Source organism: Idiotropiscis lumnitzeri, chromosome 20 (genome assembly GCF_059441095.1).
Source record: "Idiotropiscis lumnitzeri isolate Australia: NSW breed Sydney's pygmy pipehorse chromosome 20, RoL_Ilum_1.0, whole genome shotgun sequence".
Taxonomy (NCBI): domain Eukaryota; kingdom Metazoa; phylum Chordata; class Actinopteri; order Syngnathiformes; family Syngnathidae; genus Idiotropiscis; species Idiotropiscis lumnitzeri.
Genome location: NC_142410.1, coordinates 7,454,214 through 7,474,271, shown reverse-complemented (window position 1 = coordinate 7,474,271; position 20,058 = coordinate 7,454,214). Strand labels below are relative to the sequence as shown.

At 44.2% G+C, this 20,058-nt stretch overlaps 1 protein-coding gene across 35 annotated transcripts in view; it reads right to left on the bottom strand.

Moving 5' to 3' along the window:
- The window catches only part of LOC148317400 (ankyrin-3-like), a 66,023-nt gene that overhangs the window by 36,387 nt on the left and 9,578 nt on the right, over positions 1 to 20,058 (bottom strand). For 31 of the 35 annotated variants that reach the window (XM_088284976.1, XM_088284986.1, XM_088285012.1 and 28 more), the window contains exons 1-21: positions 16,098 to 16,268; positions 8,870 to 8,971; positions 8,582 to 8,680; positions 8,395 to 8,493; positions 7,522 to 7,620; positions 7,188 to 7,373; positions 5,807 to 5,905; positions 5,154 to 5,252; positions 4,943 to 5,041; positions 4,666 to 4,863; positions 4,123 to 4,221; positions 3,615 to 3,713; positions 2,631 to 2,729; positions 2,163 to 2,360; positions 1,989 to 2,087; positions 1,807 to 1,905; positions 1,376 to 1,573; positions 1,184 to 1,282; positions 946 to 1,044; positions 750 to 848; positions 246 to 341 (exon numbers count right to left, since the gene is read on the bottom strand). In XM_088284976.1, the coding sequence (XP_088141102.1) occupies positions 246 to 341; positions 750 to 848; positions 946 to 1,044; positions 1,184 to 1,282; positions 1,376 to 1,573; positions 1,807 to 1,905; positions 1,989 to 2,087; positions 2,163 to 2,360; positions 2,631 to 2,729; positions 3,615 to 3,713; positions 4,123 to 4,221; positions 4,666 to 4,863; positions 4,943 to 5,041; positions 5,154 to 5,252; positions 5,807 to 5,905; positions 7,188 to 7,373; positions 7,522 to 7,620; positions 8,395 to 8,493; positions 8,582 to 8,680; positions 8,870 to 8,971; positions 16,098 to 16,220 (2,487 nt within the window). In that variant the 5' untranslated portion in view covers positions 16,221 to 16,268. Of the gene's footprint in view, positions 1 to 245; positions 342 to 749; positions 849 to 945; positions 1,045 to 1,183; positions 1,283 to 1,375; positions 1,574 to 1,806; positions 1,906 to 1,988; positions 2,088 to 2,162; positions 2,361 to 2,630; positions 2,730 to 3,614; positions 3,714 to 4,122; positions 4,222 to 4,665; positions 4,864 to 4,942; positions 5,042 to 5,153; positions 5,253 to 5,806; positions 5,906 to 7,187; positions 7,374 to 7,521; positions 7,621 to 8,394; positions 8,494 to 8,581; positions 8,681 to 8,869; positions 8,972 to 10,148; positions 10,254 to 11,326; positions 11,504 to 16,097; positions 16,269 to 20,058 lie in introns of those variants that run through there. The other 4 variants (XM_088284994.1, XM_088284988.1, XM_088284995.1 and 1 more) reach the window with 3 other exon arrangements.

Genomic DNA, 20,058 nt, shown 5'->3' with positions numbered 1-20,058 from the left:
CATGCAAAAGCTCAGAGAGAAAAGGAACTCATGGGAAGTCACGGGAATGGATACCCTAGTGTGGGGGGCAAAAAAAGGATTGTGACATATTCAGGAAGTGAAAAGTAAAGAAAATGCAAGACCATCCAATTATGGGCTTGGCCTTTCCTAACAAGCCTTTATGGATCTTGGGGAAAGAGCAAGGGAATTTCCAAAAATATCGTGCTAAGATGAAGAATGAAGCAACCAAAGAGCTGCAAACACACCTGTGTGGTCAGCGTCTCCTCTGTGACCACCTTGAGCGTATCCACCACAGAGATGTAGCCCAGCCTCCTGGCGATGGACAGAGCGCTGTTCCCATTCTGCATCGGAAGCAACAAAAAAATATGTAAAAAGTGCCCCACAAGGAATGTTTATACAACCTATTAACCCCCGTATGTTTGTTTATTTGGTACACTGAAACTCTCCATGGCCCACTGCATGTTTAGTAAAATAAATAAAAATAAAAATAAATTCGCATATAAAAAGTTAACATTTAAAAAAAAATAAACTATTAGTTCTCATTAAAATGGATCTACAGTGTACATGTCCAAAACCCCCGGGGAAAAAAAATGGAAAAAAAATAAAATAATTTTTGTCAGGCTGGGGAGAAAAAAAATAAATAAAAATCTACCCGACTAGAGTTGCTTCTGCCTGAATTTCTCCGTGAATAATGTAGGAATCTTAATGATAAAGGTCAATGAGAAAACACCGTGTGAGAGTGTGTTCACCGTGGTGAGCTCGTTGGGCGACGCTCCGTGATGCAGCAGCAGATTGATAATGTGCGTATGTCCCTGCTGGGCAGCCTGATGAAGAGCAGTATAGCCATTCTGTGGGACACCCAAAAAGATATCAATCACGTAGCGGAGAGGAAGAAAATAATCAAATAAAAGTCCATCCAGGCAACCAGCCAGTCAAGTGAATTACCTTGGTTTTAGCGTTGACCTTGGCCTGGTTTTTCAGCAGGAAGTGGACCATCTTTACGTTGCCATAGTGACAGGCCACATTGAGAGGAGTGTAACCCAACTGAGGAGAAACAGGAAAAAAAGAGTTGCACTTGTGATTTTGTTGTTCAAATAAAAATGACAATATGGCCGTGAATTAAAAAAAAAAAAAAGATCTCATTTTTTGTGCTTGTCAAGATCAAGAGAGTTACTGGGGTTACCTTAGTCTCGGGGTCAATGGTGGCTCCGTGGTTGACCAAAACCTCGGCCACATTGACTTTATCCTCCTGGGCAGCCAGATGAAGCGGGGTCAAGCCATACTAAACACCAATGACACAAAGGATGACTTAGCTGAATGAATTCAAACCAACCCCGCCCTATTTATTTTTTGGGGTATTTTCTTTAAGTTGCACCTTGTTGCCCGTGTTGACCGAAGCATCCCGCGCCAGCAGAAGTGTCACGACGTCCACGTTGCCCTCCTGCGCGGCCAGATGCAGCGGGGTGATGCCCTGCCGCGTCACGCTGTTAGTGGATGCGCCGTACTCCAGCAGCGTGGTGGCGATCTCCAACTGGTTCTTCTTGGAAGCGATGTGCAGCGGCGTGTAGCCGTTCTGGATCACAAGCGTACCATTTCAACATACTAACTTAACTTGACTTTGTTGCTTAGGATGATTTCATTCTAAGCAATTTCTTTCCTTTGGTCAAAGAGCATTCTCGCTGACATACATCGCTTGCACTCACAATATGGTTGAAAAATAGCGGAGATAGGTTTACGGGCTTACTTAGCTTCGCGGCTAGTTTGATCTTGGTGCACTTGGTGGAGGTAATTAAAAGAGACTCTCACCTTGGCGGCAGCATGCGGGGAGGCGCCCTGCTTAAGCAACAGCAGCGCCACCTTCTGGTTATCGTAGTGCGCAGCCACATGCAGTGGAGTTAGTCCACTCTGGACACAACAACACAAATGTACAGTGTTAGGTGGCGGTTAGAACTCAATCACGACCCTAGAGGAGGCAAGAGTGGCGTCACCTTGCCGGCGGCGTCCGGCGCGGCGTTCTTTTGGAGAAGTAGGTTGGCCACCTCCAGCTTGCCGTACTTTGCCGCCACGTGCAGCGGAGTGAAGCCCTTCTGCAAAGTAAGAGGAGAAATATTAGTTACTTGATTTAACACATCAAGTGAGTGTTGCATGCTCATCACGTTCACCTTGGTGGTGATGCCCAGACTGGCTCCCTGGTCCAGCAGCGTCGCCGCCACCTCTCGGTGACCCTCCCGGGCGGCCAGGTGAAGGGGTGTGTACCCGGAGCTGGTGGTGGTGTCGGGCGATGCTCCATTGGCGAGCAGCTGTTGGACGATGTCCTGCTTACCCAGACGACTGGAAATGTGCAGCGGCGTCTGCTCATCCTGCCCGTGCACACCCACCCACCCCAAAAAAAAGTAAGAAGGAGTCCAGTGTCTTCACACCACAGCACTTCTTTCAAATTTTAGGTTGCAGCTTCAATCAAAAATAGATTCTATTTTTTTTTTTCCCTCAAAATACTGCGCACAACAACCCAAAATGTGTGTCGTAACCCGAGCATCAAACACAGAACCTCTTGAAAGTGAGGCGGACGTGCCAACCACTTTCTTCACCGTCTTGCTGCATTAAAAGAGACATGGGCACGCCCACACTACCTTGGCCTTGGCATCGACTCGTGCGCCATTCTGGACCAAATATCGCACCACGTTGGATTGTCCCGCTCTTGCAGCCATGTGAAGCGCAGTCTCCCCTCTCTGGAGCACACACACACATACAAATGTGAACAAACAAATGCGCACTAGAATACACACAAATAACACACACAAATGAAAAAACAGACATCTACTCACAGAAGTTGATCATGCATCTAAGACAAATACTTAATCCAGATGCTAACTCTCCTCTAAGTTTTCCAAGCAGACACAAAGGTGAAGAAATGAAGCGCTCCCATTTTTCTGTACACGTCAGAATGACGTCCCGAACGCCTGTCGCCCCAGTAACCCGGCCACAGACACAGCGTGGGCGAGCAAATACTTGAGGTTGATGAGCAAACTGTGCACCACATAAGCCACCTCCCCCACCCCTAACTTCTTCTGGTTCACTTTTTCACCCCCATTCCTTGCTCCTCTTTTTTCCCGCCCCTGGCTCGAAAACCCTAATAGGAAGTTTACGGTGTTAACTTGCTTGGATTAAAGGGAAAAAAACATGGAATTCATCGACTAAAGAGGTGTGCTTCAGCCCACGTGCGCGGGAGCATTTTTCAACGTTAGCATGTCAGATTTCAGGCTCCTGACATCTGACCCGAGATAATTGTAATTTTTTCCCCCATTGTATTTACTATAATATAACTAAAAACATTCACTGAAAAACACACCTATCTGGAGAAAGCAGGGTGGTAAACTTCTCATGTGCAGAAAAAGGTCCAATTCGCTATTGGAAGTAGTGGAAGTTAACAGCTGATTCGCAAGTAACGGCTAATTGTCTAGCATAAACTACAGCGCCCCTCAAGTGTCCAGCTAAAGATTGTCATTTGCAAATTATGCCACCAATAAAAGAGTATCAATGACCGACTTCAAAATATCCAAAATATAATAAAATGGCTAATAGGAGATTAAAAAGATTCTTTTGTATCTCCTCACCACATTGCTGGTGTTGGGCGAGGCGCCGTGGTTGATGAGCTGGTGGACGATGTTTTCGTGCCCCATGAACGCTGCGACGTGGATGGGAGTCAGGCCCGACTGCGAGCGGCGGGAGAAACAAAATTGGCATCACTTTAAATCGATAATATTTCGCTCTAGACTGCAAAAGTATTGTGACATTTGACGGATATAGGAAGAAGAGGAAAAGTGAAGCAAATGTTGCACTGCTGCCTGAGAGCGCATGACAAAAAAAATAAAGTGAGATAAGGATTCTTACAGAGAGGTAGGGTGTTTTGAGGCTTGTTGTGTTTATCTTCCATATCACACTCAAAGCTCACATTTGTAGCCTCTGTTTTATTCCAATGGAAAGCGCAAACTTCCTCAAACTGTTCCCACAAAGTTGCAAGCCAACAATTGGCCAAAATGGCTCCATTCCAAGCCCCGATTGGTTCATTCAGTGCTGCGTCCGGATACGTTTGTCCATATGTGGTCAGGATGAGCGACGTACCTCAGTGACGGCCTGTATGGAGGCGCCGTGCTTGAGCAGAAGCTCCATCACCTTGACTCGGTTCTTCTTGCAGGCGATGTGCAGCGGCGTGAAACCATTCTACAAGCAGACCCAGGACAAAAAGGCGATTTCAAACAACGATCCGGGAACATAAATGCTGCTGGAACACCGAATGGAAAAATCCACAGGCTACTTTTCCTGCCCCCGACGAGGAGCATGTGTGGAAAGAATTCCCACTGAATGCAAAAAAAGTTTGCACTCTCAGCTCTCCTTCGTGCTTCGAGTTGCTCAATGCGATGACTTCATGCCACTTTTTTTCCTCTCTTTACTCTGGACCCTGCCAGGCTCTTTAACCACACCCTGACATCTCCCGTTACACAACCAGCACGGCTGCCTCACTCTGGGACAGCAGCTGAGGACGCAACCTCTCTGGAGGTTCAACCTCCGACATCACAAATGTGGAATTTGAGATACATTTAGTGAAGTCCACGAGAGGAGAGGACAGAGATAAAAGGAAGAAAATGAAAAATTCTGCCTCCTCACCAGGGCCTTGGCATTGGGGTTAGCCTTTTTGTCCACGATGACCTTCGCAACCTTGTAATGGCCGCAGTGGGCGGCGACGTGCAGCGCCGTCAGGTAGTCATTGGTCACGTCATCCACTGGGGCGTCGTGGTGCAGCAGCAGCTGCACGCAGTTGAGGTGGTCGCCTTGCGTCGCCATGTGGAGCGGCGATAGACCGTTCTGGGCGGGCCGGAGGCGACAAAGGTGTTAGAGTGAAGGCTAACGGGTAGAGAGTTGAAAGACCGTAGGGACGGGTTACCTTGGTCTTGGAGAGAATGGGAGCGCCTCGGCTGAGCAACATCTCCACCACCTGCTCGTGGCCGCTGCGGGCGCCGCAGTGCAGCGGCGTCAGACCGTCCTGAGGCATTGAACACACAAGTCAAGTAGAGTACATCATATGTATCTAGTCTTTGAACATTTTCATGACCCCTTTGCCCATCATATATAGTAGTAGGTGTGTGCGCACAGACCTTGGTCCGTGCGTCTATCTTGGCTCCTCGCTCCACCAGGAGGCGCACCATGTTGCCATTCCCGCGTTTGGAGGCCACGTGCAGTGGTGTGATGTCATTCTGGACAAAATATAAAATAAATTCAGGTCCAATAAATCCAGCCATTCATTTTTATTCACTAAGGTCACAGGTGAATAATTTTGAGTGGGAAGAAGGGCTACACCCAGGACCGATGATGTCATGATCAAAATAACTCAGTCGTGCAAGTTGATGCACTCACTGCTGCTCCAAACGTGAATCAATGTTGCCTCACCCAAGGAGTGCATCTTTTCATTGTTTGTTAGCGAGCAGAATTTTTTCAAAAAGTTCCCTAATTTTTCCAACATTCTAAGGATAAGAGCGATTTAATTTAGGATTCAGAGGCCTTGAGGGAGATCTGTGCTGCAACGTGTGTCACTGCAGTGAATCTGCTGCAGCAAAAACGCTCATTTCACTTTATGCTTTTTCATTTGCCACCCAAATGTTTTGCTTCTGAAGACCTCCTATACATTTGTCTATACTGAAAGAGTACGGGCAACACGTGTGTCCTTCGGCAGAGTGACACAGGCAGCTGGCGCATACTTGTGACACAAATGCGTGTACACGCACACGCGCGCACACACACACATACTAACCCGTGCCTTGAAGTCGACTGCAGCACCTCTGTTGAGCAGCAGCGTGGCCACGTTGATGTTGCCGTAGTGAGCGGCGATATGGAGAGGCGTGAAGCCGCTCTGAGGTGCACAAAAAAAACAAAAAAAACAGTGACCATTAAAATGAGGCGGCAAAGTTTTTCCTGTGAGATGATGTGAGGCAAAGCTGCAGCAAGCTTTGGAGCGAGTATTTTTTTTTTTAAACGGAATTAAGCGCCAAATGAATAGCATGCAAATACAAGAACATAAGAGAAGTTTTTAGTTGTTGGTAACAGCAGAAGATACAACTAGGATTAACTCATAAATATATACATGCAGGAGAGCATGCATTTGCCACAAACACTACGTCTACATTAACGACTAAAAGAAAACAGCCTGAAAAGTCAAAAGAGCGAAATAGGATTCTTTCCAATGCACATATCGGCCCAATAAAAAAAATATGTTTTAAAAAAAAATACAAAATAAATAAAAACCTCAAAATGGTGTCACACAAACGCTCAGCTCATATTTAAGCCATCAGCGGTTATCACCAGCTCATTTAATGAGGGTACACACAACACATTTACACGTTTCTATTGCCACACGCCAAGCGCAGAGACAACGTCCGGTCATGCAAGGATCGCTGCATCCTTTTCCGCAGAGACCTGGCACCATCCGAGATGCAATTGTGCCACATGGAAAGGGAATGCGGGCTACCCACTAAGATTTGCAACAAATGGTGTCGACTGTGTTCACGCCCACAACGGCGCAAAATAATTTATTTATTTATTTTTTTTAAATACACCGGCCGGCGTGTTTGCGAAATTCCTAACACGCCTCCATGGCGATTTAGTCCTCACGCCGCACCTGATTTCCACTGGTCACGAAAATAGAAACCATATTGTTCAACTCTTGAAATCACACGCACATTTTGTACATGTGCGCAAACACGCATGCACGCAAACACGCACACAAAAAATGTAAATGAGATGCAGGCTTTCGATGCACAAAAAGTGAGGCAGCAAAACCTTTCATGCTAGCATTTAGTGTTCATGCTAGCAGCCTGAAGGCTTTGCGATGAAACCATGGGGAGGAGGAAGAGGAGGAGGGGAGAGGAAGAGTAGAGCAAGAGAATGTGTGTACCTCTGTTGTTCTATTCACCATCATCTAGAAACAGAAGGTCAAAGGGGGACGGGGCGAGAAAGAATGTGGGGTGGTTAGAGTACCACGACAACAGCGACACCAAGCGGCATGATGGGTACGCACTCCATGAAATGACTAAAAAGGGGAGCGGACGCACGACTGGACACTGCAACGCCGCCTCCTTTTCTGATCAGATGCCAACAAAAATGCCATGGTGAGATGGCGTGTTTCTTTCGCCTACCTTAGACTCCACATCGGCGTTGTGGTCACTCTGCAGAAGGAGGGCGGCGGCCTTGGTGTCGTCCTTCCTGGCGGCGATGTGCAGCGCGGGGAGGCGCACCTTGCCCTTGGTGTCATTCTCCAGGAGCAGTGACACCACCTGGTCGTGGCCTTGCTGTAGTGCCACCGCCAGCGGCGTGAAGCCGTCCTGCGGAAACAGGCAAGGAATCTGGGTTGGTTACGAGACAAGAGAGGCAGTAAACAATCAAACATGATGGGTCGATGGTGGCTTCTGGACAGTTTATAATTACTTTGTTTTATTTTAGTAATTGAATGTGTATTCATTCGCCAATCACCTCTGTGGCAATGCTCTGACTGGAGCCGTTTTCCAGCAGGTAGTGCACCACGTCTAGGTGATTTTCCTGCGCCGCCATGTACAGTGGTGTGAAGCCATTCTGGAAATGAAAACAAATCAAAAAGAACATCGGATGTTAATTACTTAGATGAAATCAAATTGTGCGGCGTTAAATTTGTCAAACGCAAAACACTGCAGTGGCATACCATCCTTGTCCCACACACTCTCCAGACACATACCGTCACCTCTTTACATAGCTTACACCTGATAACACAAACGAGTGCATGTGTTTGCCTGCGAGTACGTGAGGGTGTGTATGTGCCTGCACATTTTCAAATCTGCACACATCCCACAAAATATCAACACTTTAAAAGCCAACCTCGTTTGCCAACTCATCAATTCCATATTGTTCCTCCAGCACAACCATTACATGCCCACGGTTGCCATGACAACCGAGGCTGGCTGTGGGGTCAAATTTGGGCCACATACAAAAATCAAATCACCAATGAAGAAAAACCTCAATAAATACATTTTAATTAATCAATTGGAGCGATGGTGACAACTTATTTATTTCAGTAAATATTCTGACTGACTTTAAAGTTAGAAAAAAAAAGTAGAATACAGAGCCCTGTAATGTGGAGTAAATTAATAAGAAAAATAAACAAGTTGACACATTTACACTAAACCATTTTTTTGTATTTTATTAAACTGTATAATAAAATATATAAATAAAATTAAATAATTTATTTATGCATTTATTTATTTAAAAAAATAAATATAAATATATAAAATAATATAACACACCAACCATATAACACACTACCTTTACTGCAATGATGTAATTGTTTTTTTTATTGTTTTCTCCCCAATTTACCTGCGACTGCGCGTTGATGTTGCCGTTGTGCGTAACCAACTCCATCACCACTTCCATCTGGCCGGCCAGAGACGCAATGTGCAGCGCCGTGTTGCCTTTCTGTGCCGGGGGAAAAAAAATAAAGCCTTCAACTTCATTTCCCACTGATGCGGCATGCTACGCTGTTGTGTGTGTTTATGCGTCAAACCTTGGTGGCGGCATCCACGTTGGCGCCCTGCTGAAGGAGCTCGGCCACCACTTCCACATGGCCCTCCTTGGATGCCAAGTGCAACGCGTTGAGGCCATTCTGTTGACACACACACACACACGCGCACACAAAACCTTTTGAATTTTTCTCTTTTGTGACATCTCAACTAGATTTGTATATATATATTGGGAGTAAAGTCTGACACCTTGGAAATGTTTGAGTGAAAAAAATAAGAACACATCTTTTTTTATGAGTGCATTCATTTAAGCGAGTTTTAAAACAACTTACTTGATTACAAATATTAATGTCCACACCATTCTTCAAGTAGTCCAAGGCCTTCTCCAAGTTACCGGCGCGCGCTGCTCGTAAGTAACAAGCATTCACGTCAGTCTGCAAAAAAAACAAAAAGATCGCACACCACGTTTACTTTTGGTGTCATAAATGAAGGTGCAGCTTCAATAAGCGTCGTTCTGTGTGAAGAGGCGGATTTTATTGCAAGGTAATGCTTTGGAAAAAAAATAAGTTTCAAAGCGTTTTTGTTTTGAAAAACATCAGTCAAAAAAAAAAAAAAAAAAAAAAAAAAGCAAAATGTTCTTTTTTCCGTAAAAGAAACGGGGAAAAAAATATTACAACCAGAAAATTAGATTCATCCTTTCTTTTACTTTTAACAGTGTCAACTTCCATTTGCACACTTAAAAATGCACAGTTTCACCTGTTCAAAACAAACATTGGATGACAACACGAATACATGACCTGCTTGACCTTATTCATGCCATCACGAAGCCTTCAGATGAAATTTGAGATATTCCGCGAATGTAACCTTGGCTCTTTTGACATGCATGCCAGCGGGACATGTGGCAGCAAACAAACATGTTTACACTCCACAAATGTTTAAGTGTTCGTTTAAAAAAAGACAAGACCAATAAAAATAAATAAAAATAAACACGCAGGAAGTTTAGCATTTTGGTTTGAGTGACCATATTAGGGTCTATTTATCAATTTGCAGGTTGTCCTTTAAATGTTTTGAAAATTCAGCCTAGGATGCAGATTTCACTTGGCTACATGCAGTTTGGGCTCCCATGAATAGACCCACAATAAAAATCAAGAATCGATGCCTGAAAATATACAGGTCAGCCATTTCATTTCATTTTAGTTTGAAGTTGCTATTTTGAGGTCATTTCCTTGTCCTACTGATTTCCCCTAAACTTCAACCGCAGAGTGAAGCCCATTTGCATCACTGCTTGTTGGTTAAGCAAGGCGGCAAAATTAGCTGTTTTTCTATGTCGCCTTCACTAACCAATGCAAATTTGACTTCCAAGGTCAGGTGATTACCTCCATGTATGTCAGCAAGCACCCAAAGCACAAACACATTATCCTCATCATCATGATGAGGGATGTACGCAGGTTCAAGGCTGCAGAGAGGCAGCACCAGCAGACTACTGCAGAGTACCACGACCCCCACACACAAAACGACCCCAAATAAGCATATAAATCCCCATGGGCCTTAAACGCCTCATCATCCATCATAGGGGTCCATCGCCCGTCCCACCCCAAGATAGGGACTTACCACGGGACAGTCAGCCGCCTCCTCCACGGCCATGTTGAGCCTCAGCCTGCGGCAGAGAGTGTGAAACCTGAGTGCTGGTTGCTAGCTAGCACTACCACTGACTGACTGAGGAGGACGAGAGAGAGAGAGAGTGGTCGAGAGAGATAGGGGCATTATGTCAAAGCTAAAAATACCTGGCATGCAGTGAGAAAGTCCAGAGCATGGCGGGGGCTAGGGGGGGTCCTCGTGGGGGTTTTAGACGGAAGAGTTCCGGTGCTAATCTCAACTACTGATACAAAACAGTGCATATGTGCTTCTGTATGTTTGGGACGCTTGTGCGGACTTAATGTCGTACATCCTCTCATTTTCAAAAGAGTTTGTCCTCATCAAGGTCACAGGTGAGCTGCAGGCGACCCCATCTGACATTGGGCGAAATTCTGGGTACACCCTAAACCAGTTGGCAATTCCAGGTGCACAGAGCAATCATACTCACGTTCACAAATAAGGGCAATTTAGGCCAGGTGTGGGTAAACTGCGGCCCGGGGGCCACATGCGGCCCGTTAAACGTTTTAATCCGGCCCGCCAAACTTGAAAAAAATTAAATGAATAATTAATATATAATAATAATAATAATAATAATAATTGTTAATGTTTTATTTTCTAAATATTGTGTTTTTTCAAAGACATATATATTGTTGTAATGCTTTTGTTCACTTTCATTTCAAATTAAATGCATTTATTTTCTCCGTTGAGGTGAGGTTGCCAAAACACTCCATCCATCTGCTCCTGGTCTAGCCCCTCTGTCAAATTTTAAAACCCAATGTGGCCCGCCAATCAAAAGGTTTGACCACCCCTGATTTAGGGTCCTCAGTGGACCACGTGCAGATTTTGCTTTTGTGGCTTTCACTGTTCAAAGTGCATCCAGTTTTTTTCAACTGTCCCACTGACTATTTTTCAAAAATGAGACTCGCGAATTCATCCATTTAAACACAACATAATTTAAAGATTTGACTACAGGTATTGCAAATATTTTGCCTTACTGTACACCTCTACTTGTTAAGTTTCAACAAAATGTTATGAGTTCAATAGCTCCCACTCGAAACCATTTTTTTCTTGACAAACAGTATGAGCCATCCTAATTTTGGGTCCCTTTTTTTTAAAGCGACAGCGTATCAAAAACGGCGTCCGGTATGACTCACCATATCTGGAGCATACACCTGCTGCCTCCACACGCTTTGGTGAGTACTGCCACAACCAAAATCAACTGCACTAAAGCCCGCCTGACTGTTAGGTATGCAAAAAGCGGGACGGTGGCACGTAAAGGCCCCATCATGTTGGGCATAGAAGAAGAAAAATGTGGCGCTTGGCTCACCTTACTCACGCGGGCCAAAATAGCGCAGACAGACACAACGACAGCAGACGGGGCTTTGAGGGCAAAGAGATTAGAGGGATTTATAAGGTTCCTTCAGGTATTAAAATAGCAAAATACTTTCTAAGAGACTAACGAGTTATCCTAGCATTCAACCGTTACTCCAGTCAAGGTGTCAGCATAGGCCCTCAGGAATTAAACACTATGGGACACAAATAGTTACCCGAAAAACTTTTGAAGAAGGAGTAAAACTACAAACATTAAGATTACAATGATTACTTTGTGAGAAACAGAATGAAATGCGGGTTTGCATGTTTTTTCAGGAATGAAAGAGCTCTTTGAGGCTACTGAGTAAGCGTAGCATTCAACCCATACGTCAGTGAAGATCTTCGCATTGGTTCCACCAGATATCAAAAAACACGCAAAATACTTTTCAGGATGAAAGCAAGTTCACTCAACTTATCTCATCCCTTTCAATCGACAAGCTGCAATCATAAGCAGACGGTTCAATTCATATTTTTGGACCGCATTAAACCTAACGAGCCATCCTTGCTGTTATTTTATGACATGCAACTATGAAAAAGCAAGAGGGACAGGTTGCCATGGAAACGAAGGGTCCTAAAATTTGCTGCGGAACTTTCTAGTGCTTTCCATTTTTGTAATTACAAAATGACACAATGCATCCTCTTCGATTATTTGCAACACTTATTTCCTGTGAACGCGACTGAATTCATTGGAGAGGAGTACTTTTCAGAGGCAACTTCAAAAACCCTACAGTGGCCAAACAGCATCAGCTTCATCCTGGATAGAAAACAAATAAATTGTGTTCAGTGTAGACTGATTTGAAATATAAAAAAAAAAATCTCCCGCTGTAAAGAGTGAGAAACAAAATGAATGTAACGGTGTTTAAATGTTATGAAATCATCATGGGTGGGAATAGCATCAAAAGAGGCGCGTGTGTATGTATGTGCGCATTTTGTCCTGCCTCTGACTGCTCGAGAAATGCTGTAATCTGATTGGCCGGCTGGCTACTGCAGTCCCGGCTCTTCAGATTCAGATGGAGGAGGATAAAAACCCTCACACACACCCGCATGGCGTCTATAAAAATGCACAGCGCCTCTCTTTTGCACGGCGGCATCGAACAGCTGATAAACATGAGCGTGTGTCTGAGTGCTTCGTGTCCGTGATGCTTTGCTGCATTACCAGCAGGCGGCCATGTTTACCGGTGCAGACACCAGCATCAGCCCCTCCCTGGGGTAGACACGGCCGCTAAGTGGAGAGAAGAAAAATACAGAGGAACGATAATAAAGGAACGGGGTTAGCATCCTCTGCTGTGGTGCTGGCGTGGGTTAATCTCCTCGGAGGCAGAGCACTCCGTCATGAATAAATAAACACAAAAAAAGCACACTGACTTGACAGGAATATGTGCGGTGCAGCTACATGTAAGCACAACACACCAACAATTCGAAATAGGACAACAACAAAATGTAAATAAATAAACTAGGGCTCGGCGATTGATCAATTAATTGAAGTTTGTTTGTCAGCTCGATTTTATTTATCAGCTTTTGTAGTTCCAAACATGGACACGGCTGATGTGCACTGCTTACACAAACAACATGAGTGTGCAGAGAGGAGCTATTTTACAAAAGCAGAGTCAGTGTTAGCGAGGAAAAAATAAATAAATCTGCATCTCACGTTTTATCCCCATTAAGGAACACACGAGCAAAATCGTTTTCACATCCTTTTCTGTATGACAAGAAAAAGGAGTCTGGTGAAAGGCAATCACCGAATCAGTTGATCCGAACATCGCTAACTTTTGACCCGAGGTCTAAGCTTTTCCAGCCCTACCAATTTTTAGAGGTTACTTTGACAAGTCTACATGAAAAAAAGACAGATTTAGATTTACCATGTTAAATTGTTACATTGTAGATCGTGATTAGATACATCAACAAAAGGGAAATTTTTCCGAAAGGAGACCCAGCCGTCCATCCAAAAAGGTTTTATTATATTATATGAAATGCAATCTTAGACCCATTTGTGATTAACTCCATTCCACCATTTCCTCCATTGTTGTTTCAGTTTAGTGCCATTTACGGAAATTATTTTCTTTAGGCTTTTGATTGAATAAAATGTCCCTACAGTAAGATTATAAAGCAAGTAGGTCATAGCAGTAAGAATAAAGTCTAAAAAACATTACATTTTTTAATCTATCTAAACTATCCCTACAATTAGAGGTTTGAACCTGAAACGGGCAATATTCATAAACTTCTGCATCCAGCTGTGAGCGCCTCTGCCTGATTATCCTGTGCAAAGATTTACATCCGACTGCCGTAAGGGTACAGCTCATGAGCTTCCTCTATCGACTCCCGTCGCTTCCCCGCTCCATCCCGGCTTTCCTCCCCTCCGCCCTCTAATGGAAGTCTTCTATAATTCATTCAAGCGCCCCTGAAGTGGCCGTCGGCTTGCATGCGCTCACACGACTTTGCTCACGGAAACAAAAAAAAACATGCAGACATGCAAAAGATGACGGGCCACGGATAGACGTTGGAAGAGGTTTCAGGCTACAACAACTAGACTATCGTGCTGTCCGCAGTTACATTATTTGCATATTGACTAAAAGGAGGAAAACATTTATTCTTTTTTTTTCTAGGGCTGTTTGGGATCAATTTTTTTGTTATTGTTTTTCTCCAAGCTTTTGGGAAAAAATATTAAAAATAATTTCAATTTAATCTTAAAACAGTTGGTTATAAAAATGTTAAATTTATAACTATTTTTCACAAAAATAACGGTAATGATGTCCATCCACATTACTCAATACAGTGGTAAAAATGACACTGAGACCCGTTCCTAATATTGTGACCTTCTCCTATAGCTCACAGAGAGAGATTGAGAGATTGAGATTGAGATTGAGAGTGAGAGTGAGAGTGAGAGTGAGAGTGAGAGTGAGAGAGAGAGAGGTCAAGTTTAAAAAAAAAAAACAAAAAAAAAAAACAGTAATTGATGCATCAGCGATGATAATTTTCCCATCACAGTAGAAGCGTCCTGGACAGACCACTCTGGATTTATCGTGATATAGGAGATACCGCTTCACTACCTCACTTCCACACTTGCTGATGTCATTACTACACACTCAGACGCACAAGTGACACAGCAACATGTTATTACATGTTATAAACTTTGCATTACCACCTAATTAACATAGTAACCCCTCAACGCCGAGCATCTCAGCCAATGACCGAACAGCTCGCCTGAATGTAGTTCCAGAGAGGAATAACCACTTCGACACAGCGGCCCAAGCTCAATTATGTTGAAGTTAAAATGTAAGCAGAGCTGCAATGTTCGACACATTCGCTTCTGTTAAGAATCTTCAAACAATGTTCAGCTACATTGTAGCGACATGGGACATTTGTGTTTGGTCATGTCTTGCACATCACAACTACACAAGTGTAATTCAGTGGCTTAACACTCTCTTTTGACCTTGAAGTGAAAAAGGTCAGACTGCTGTTGATTGCTTCTGAAAGCTGGCTAACCTTTGGCTCATGGTGACACGAGGCTTGCCTATTTTCAGCCGACCATGCAGTCACCTGTAAAAATGTCCCATCAAAGACAAAATGTCTATTCAATCCAAGTGTGGTATCACACAAAGGCAGGAATAAAAATGAACAAACAACATTAAAGTTCCTGATAGTATTTGCCTTGTGTGGAATGGCTAAAATATCACCTCAAAGGACAAACATCCCTTTAAAAGAGGTGTCATGCCACGCAAAGATAGTAAGACAAGAACACACAAACACACATTCTAGTCATCATGGCACACAAAAATAGAAAGATGTGTGTGTGGGGGGGGCATTATGATTGCATTATCCTTGTGTGGACTAACCAAAATGTCCCCACATAGACGTCCCATCTAAAAAAAAATGTGACGTCAAAGTTGGTGCCACACAAATATAGAAAGACATGAACATATTTCTGTACACGTTCATGCGTGTATTTTCCTTGCACGAATCAGCAAAAATGTCCCAAGAAAAAAAGTTTCCTGAATAAAAATGTGGCATGTCAAGGGTGGTGCCACAGAACAAAAATGGCGAAACATACACACCTCAAATTCCGACACTCACTCACACACACACGGACACACGCACACTAAAACAACAAATCAATTCAAATGTTGATGCTCAAGCAAATTATTGATTATTGCCCATCCAGCTGTAATGATCCCCTCGTGTATTGTGTGGAACTTTGACGCGTGCACACACACAGGGAGCAAACACACACATGACACACGGGGCGAACCGCAGGGCGTGACTGATTACAACAAGAGCGCTTGAGTCTTGTGCACAGACACACACACAGTTTTGGCGTCCCAAGTCCATCACGAAGGGATGGCATCAACCAATCAGAAAGAGGCAAACATAATGTGATTTGATGAATTAGCAATGAGGACAATACATGAACCGAAATATTAATAGCACCCAACTCCCTAAAATACCATCCTGTCCTCTTTTCCTCAACCACCTTTTTAAAGTCCATCCTACCCCTCAGGACTCCCAAAGGACCATAACACGCGCCTTTCACAGCCCTCCATCTTCCTCCCTTTCTACCTTTTTCTTCACGTCTCCCCGCGCCCGCTTCCTGGCCCGTTTGCGCTCCTTCTCCCGCTCCTCCTCGGCCGCCACAAGGTTCTCGTCCGCCTTTTTCTTCAGCTGCGAGGCAGCGTGCGCCATGCCGTCTGCCGCTTAATCCACACAGGTGGGCGAGAAGAGTGGTGTGGGGTGGGGTTGAGGGGTGGGGGGGCGATTTTCACCTCCCGCTCCTGATTATCTCCCTTTTCACGCCGGAGGTGGATGTCACACCTCCTCTTCTTTGTCAATTAGCTTTCGTGCTTGGTCGGGATGTTCCCCTGGAGATCCTGCTCAAATCTGTCCTTCATTCTCCCCCTCTAAAAAAAAAAAAAAAAAAAAAAAAATCATAAAATCATCTCCAGTTGGGATTATCCTCTTGTAAAAACATCCCTAGTGGAGGTCCACACATCCACAGAGAAGCTCAAGCTGCATCCCGCGCTGAAAAGGAGGAAGAGGAGGGGGGTGCAGACTGGTTCCCAGAGCCCCCCCGGAAGCACCTGAGCTCGACACGAGCCATCCGCTCCACGGCGTCGCGACGGGACATATGGGCGGGATGGGAACGGCGGCGGGAAAGAGGTTGAGGAAGAGAGAGGGAGGTGGGAGGAAAGGAGGTGAGAGGATGAGGGGGCTTCCAAGGGAGGGGCAAGCGGGGGGAGGAAGAAGAAGAACCTCTGCTTGGTAACATCTGACACTTGAGGGGTGTGAATGCACTACAATGGAGGATGTATTTGCGGCTCAAGAGCAGGTTGGATAGAAGCACGAGTGTCATGACTGTCATTATGACAGCGGTTACAAAATGCCATGTGCCTCGCTCAAGGTCAAATTAGAACACTTCAACATCAAGACACGCTTCAATTACAAACCTCTCCTGCACTGCACAGACATAGCCCTAAAATAAACCCTCAAAAAACGACTATAGAAAAAAGAAAATCACAATGTTATTCAAATCTAGTTATGCTTTTTGGTGGTTGTTTTTTTTTTTTTTTGCTTAAGCTTAGAATTCCCCCCCCCTCAGCACATTTTGTTCTGGAGAATCAACTTGCATCTGCCTCCACTTTGTGTTTTATTGAAATTTTGGTTGTCATCTACTCATGTTACTCTTGTACGCATATAAAATGGAAGCGAAAACCGCCATAATATATCGGGATATGAAATTAACTATCAGGAATGGATGTGAAATTTTGCTCATTCATGCAGAACACGCTCAAATTAATTAATACACAGAAAAGTCTCAAAGGGCTTCACATGCTCACAGTTGACAAATAATGACATTCCTGAACGCTACCACACAACTGGACCAACAGTATTTTTCTTATATACTTAACTTTTTCATATTCGCTCACTGGTGTCTTAACAGTTTTACGACAAGCCCACCATTCATTTTAGGCTTTTGTCACCATGACAACTAGGAGGAGACCTCAGGGTGTAGTGGCACACAAATCTCAAACAGCAATTGCTATCTGCACAGAGGTGGCACTTCATACACTTAAAAATTTACATGGATGCGTGAATGAGGCGCATGCAGCGGACACTTCGCCAAACACAAATCCCCACTGGGAAACAAAAACGTGTTGACAACTTCACCGAGCAATCAAAGTATGTTCTGCTTATCAGAAGCTATCTTGTATCAAACAGAATATAGTTGAGATGTAACAACAACGTAGCCAATAAATTCAGTGCACACTGAAGTGGGTTGGTGCTGTCGTAAAAACAGCAACGTAAGAGTGAGCGTAAACAGACGAGCGCAGGAAGCAAAATAATGTGCAACTCCCGCGAATAAAAGGATCAATTATTTCCATCCTTGTGCATTATTCATGATGAATTGATATATGCTGCGATTAAGTGGAGGTTACCTGGAGGCCATGTTGGATTTGAATGCAATTAGCTGCTTTCCAGGAGGGAGAACACTTTACCACAATGAATGCCCCAAGCAATAAAGCATGAATAAAACATGATCGATTCTTTAAATATGTTCAAAGAAATTCTTGTTGATCAAAATGTGTGTGCGCGTGCACGTGTGTGCGCGCGTGCATGTGTGTGTGCGATGACCTCATGTCTGGGGAATGCAGCCAGCTTTATAATATAATAAAACACACCGACAGCAAGTAGGGAACACGTCACACGGGAGCTGGCCTCCCATTGGTTGTCTGGGATTGCCAGAGGATAACGACTGGCTGCTGGGAACGTAAGGTCCCGCCCACCGACAGACAATAACAAAAGAGAAACCCGTGTTTGAACAACTCCAACGCACGTCCTAAGTTGTTGTATTTTGTCACAAAGACAAGGAGAAAATTAAAATAATCGTCATATTTTCATGTTGTCATAGATATAAGCTTTGTCATGTTGTACAAATGTAAATAGACGCAGCAGACAAAAACAAAGGCTTGGTTGTAACGCACTTTCTGGCCACTAGATGGCGGCATTTCACTGGGGACCAAAAGGAGCTTCAGCTTTGTTTCCCTTGCTGTTGACTAGAAACTGTGAAGCCTTCTGACTTATTTTATTGCCTCAACCAAAAATAATGATAAATAAATACAAAAAATACAGATTGGATAGATCGGCCCATATTTTGATTGGATTATTGATCTATTATCTTTTTTTTTTTTTTTTGTTTTTTAAAATCGCTGATCAGTGATAAGCTCCAAAATCCTGATTGTGAAAAGCCTTCATGCCTACATCCACCCTGACGCACTTTACTACAAATGGACATTATAAATCAGATAAAGGAACAACACAATGTTTCCCTTCTGTTGTTTGGAGATGCGGATGCAAGCAGTAAGAAATAAAATTAAAACAAAATGGAAGCTTCCGGAACTGGCGGCTAAAAGCAATTGTGTCTACAAGTTTCTGTCTGTCTGTCATTGTTTGCGTCTGTCTGGAGGTGGGCTTCTCCTGCCGGGCACCCTGCCAGCCGTCGCCCTGGCAACCGTTTACACATCTACAAAAATAGCACTCGCTCCGAGTGCAAAGTATCCCTTCGCCGTATCGAGCCGACCGCATCACACGCATCTTTCACACCTAGCGTCCTTCCGCGCGGACACATAGATCCCCTTCATGGTGAAACAAAAGCATCTGTTTTAAAAGTTCACCCAACAAAATCCATCTTTTTTCCCGGGCTAGTTTACATTCCTTAGTCTTAAAGAAAACAACACTGATGATGGGGATGATGGGTAATTACACCGGATTATAAGCGCACACTTTTATCTCTTTGACTTGTGACATCAAATCCTCACCCTCCTTGCCTTTCCAAGCGCTAATCTCCACGGAATTATAACCCCTGGGTGAGATGATGAAGGTTAATTAGACATTTCTTTTCGAGATGCTGATAGCTCATGGTAATCCAGTCAGTATGAGTGGCTCGGTCTGACTCAGCCGGGCACGCACAAAAACGACACCTTGGCAGGTTGTCATGGCAACACAACAAGGAAGAAAGGACGGACGGACGGCCTGTGGCGGCTGGCAAGATGATGAGGAGGTGACGGGAGGGAAATACGAAGGCTCCCGGGCCTCCCTTTTAGCACATTATTGAAACAATATGACATTAATCACAAAATATTAGTCATATATAATTTCTTTATAAATGTTAAAACCATTTTGAATTGTGAAGAAAAACATGTCCCTTTTAAACTGTTCTCATTTAATAAATCTATTTAACGATTTTGATCTTTTTGTGGATGGAGACGGGAAGTGAGCGCGCTGGAGCAGAGGAGCGTCAGACAAATATGAGGGGAAACGGAGATGGATGCCTATTCCCTGAAAGCGCTGACATCACCCTTGGCACACTCCCGTCGCCATGGATACTGAGGTCCATTAGCCTATTCGTGTAACTGTCAAGACACCTTCTCGCACCCGCCTCTCTCTCTCTCAACTCTCTGAGCTCCACGGCCGGACCTCCAGTTAGCCACGTGCGATAGGAAGTTACATGGGAGGACAACAATAA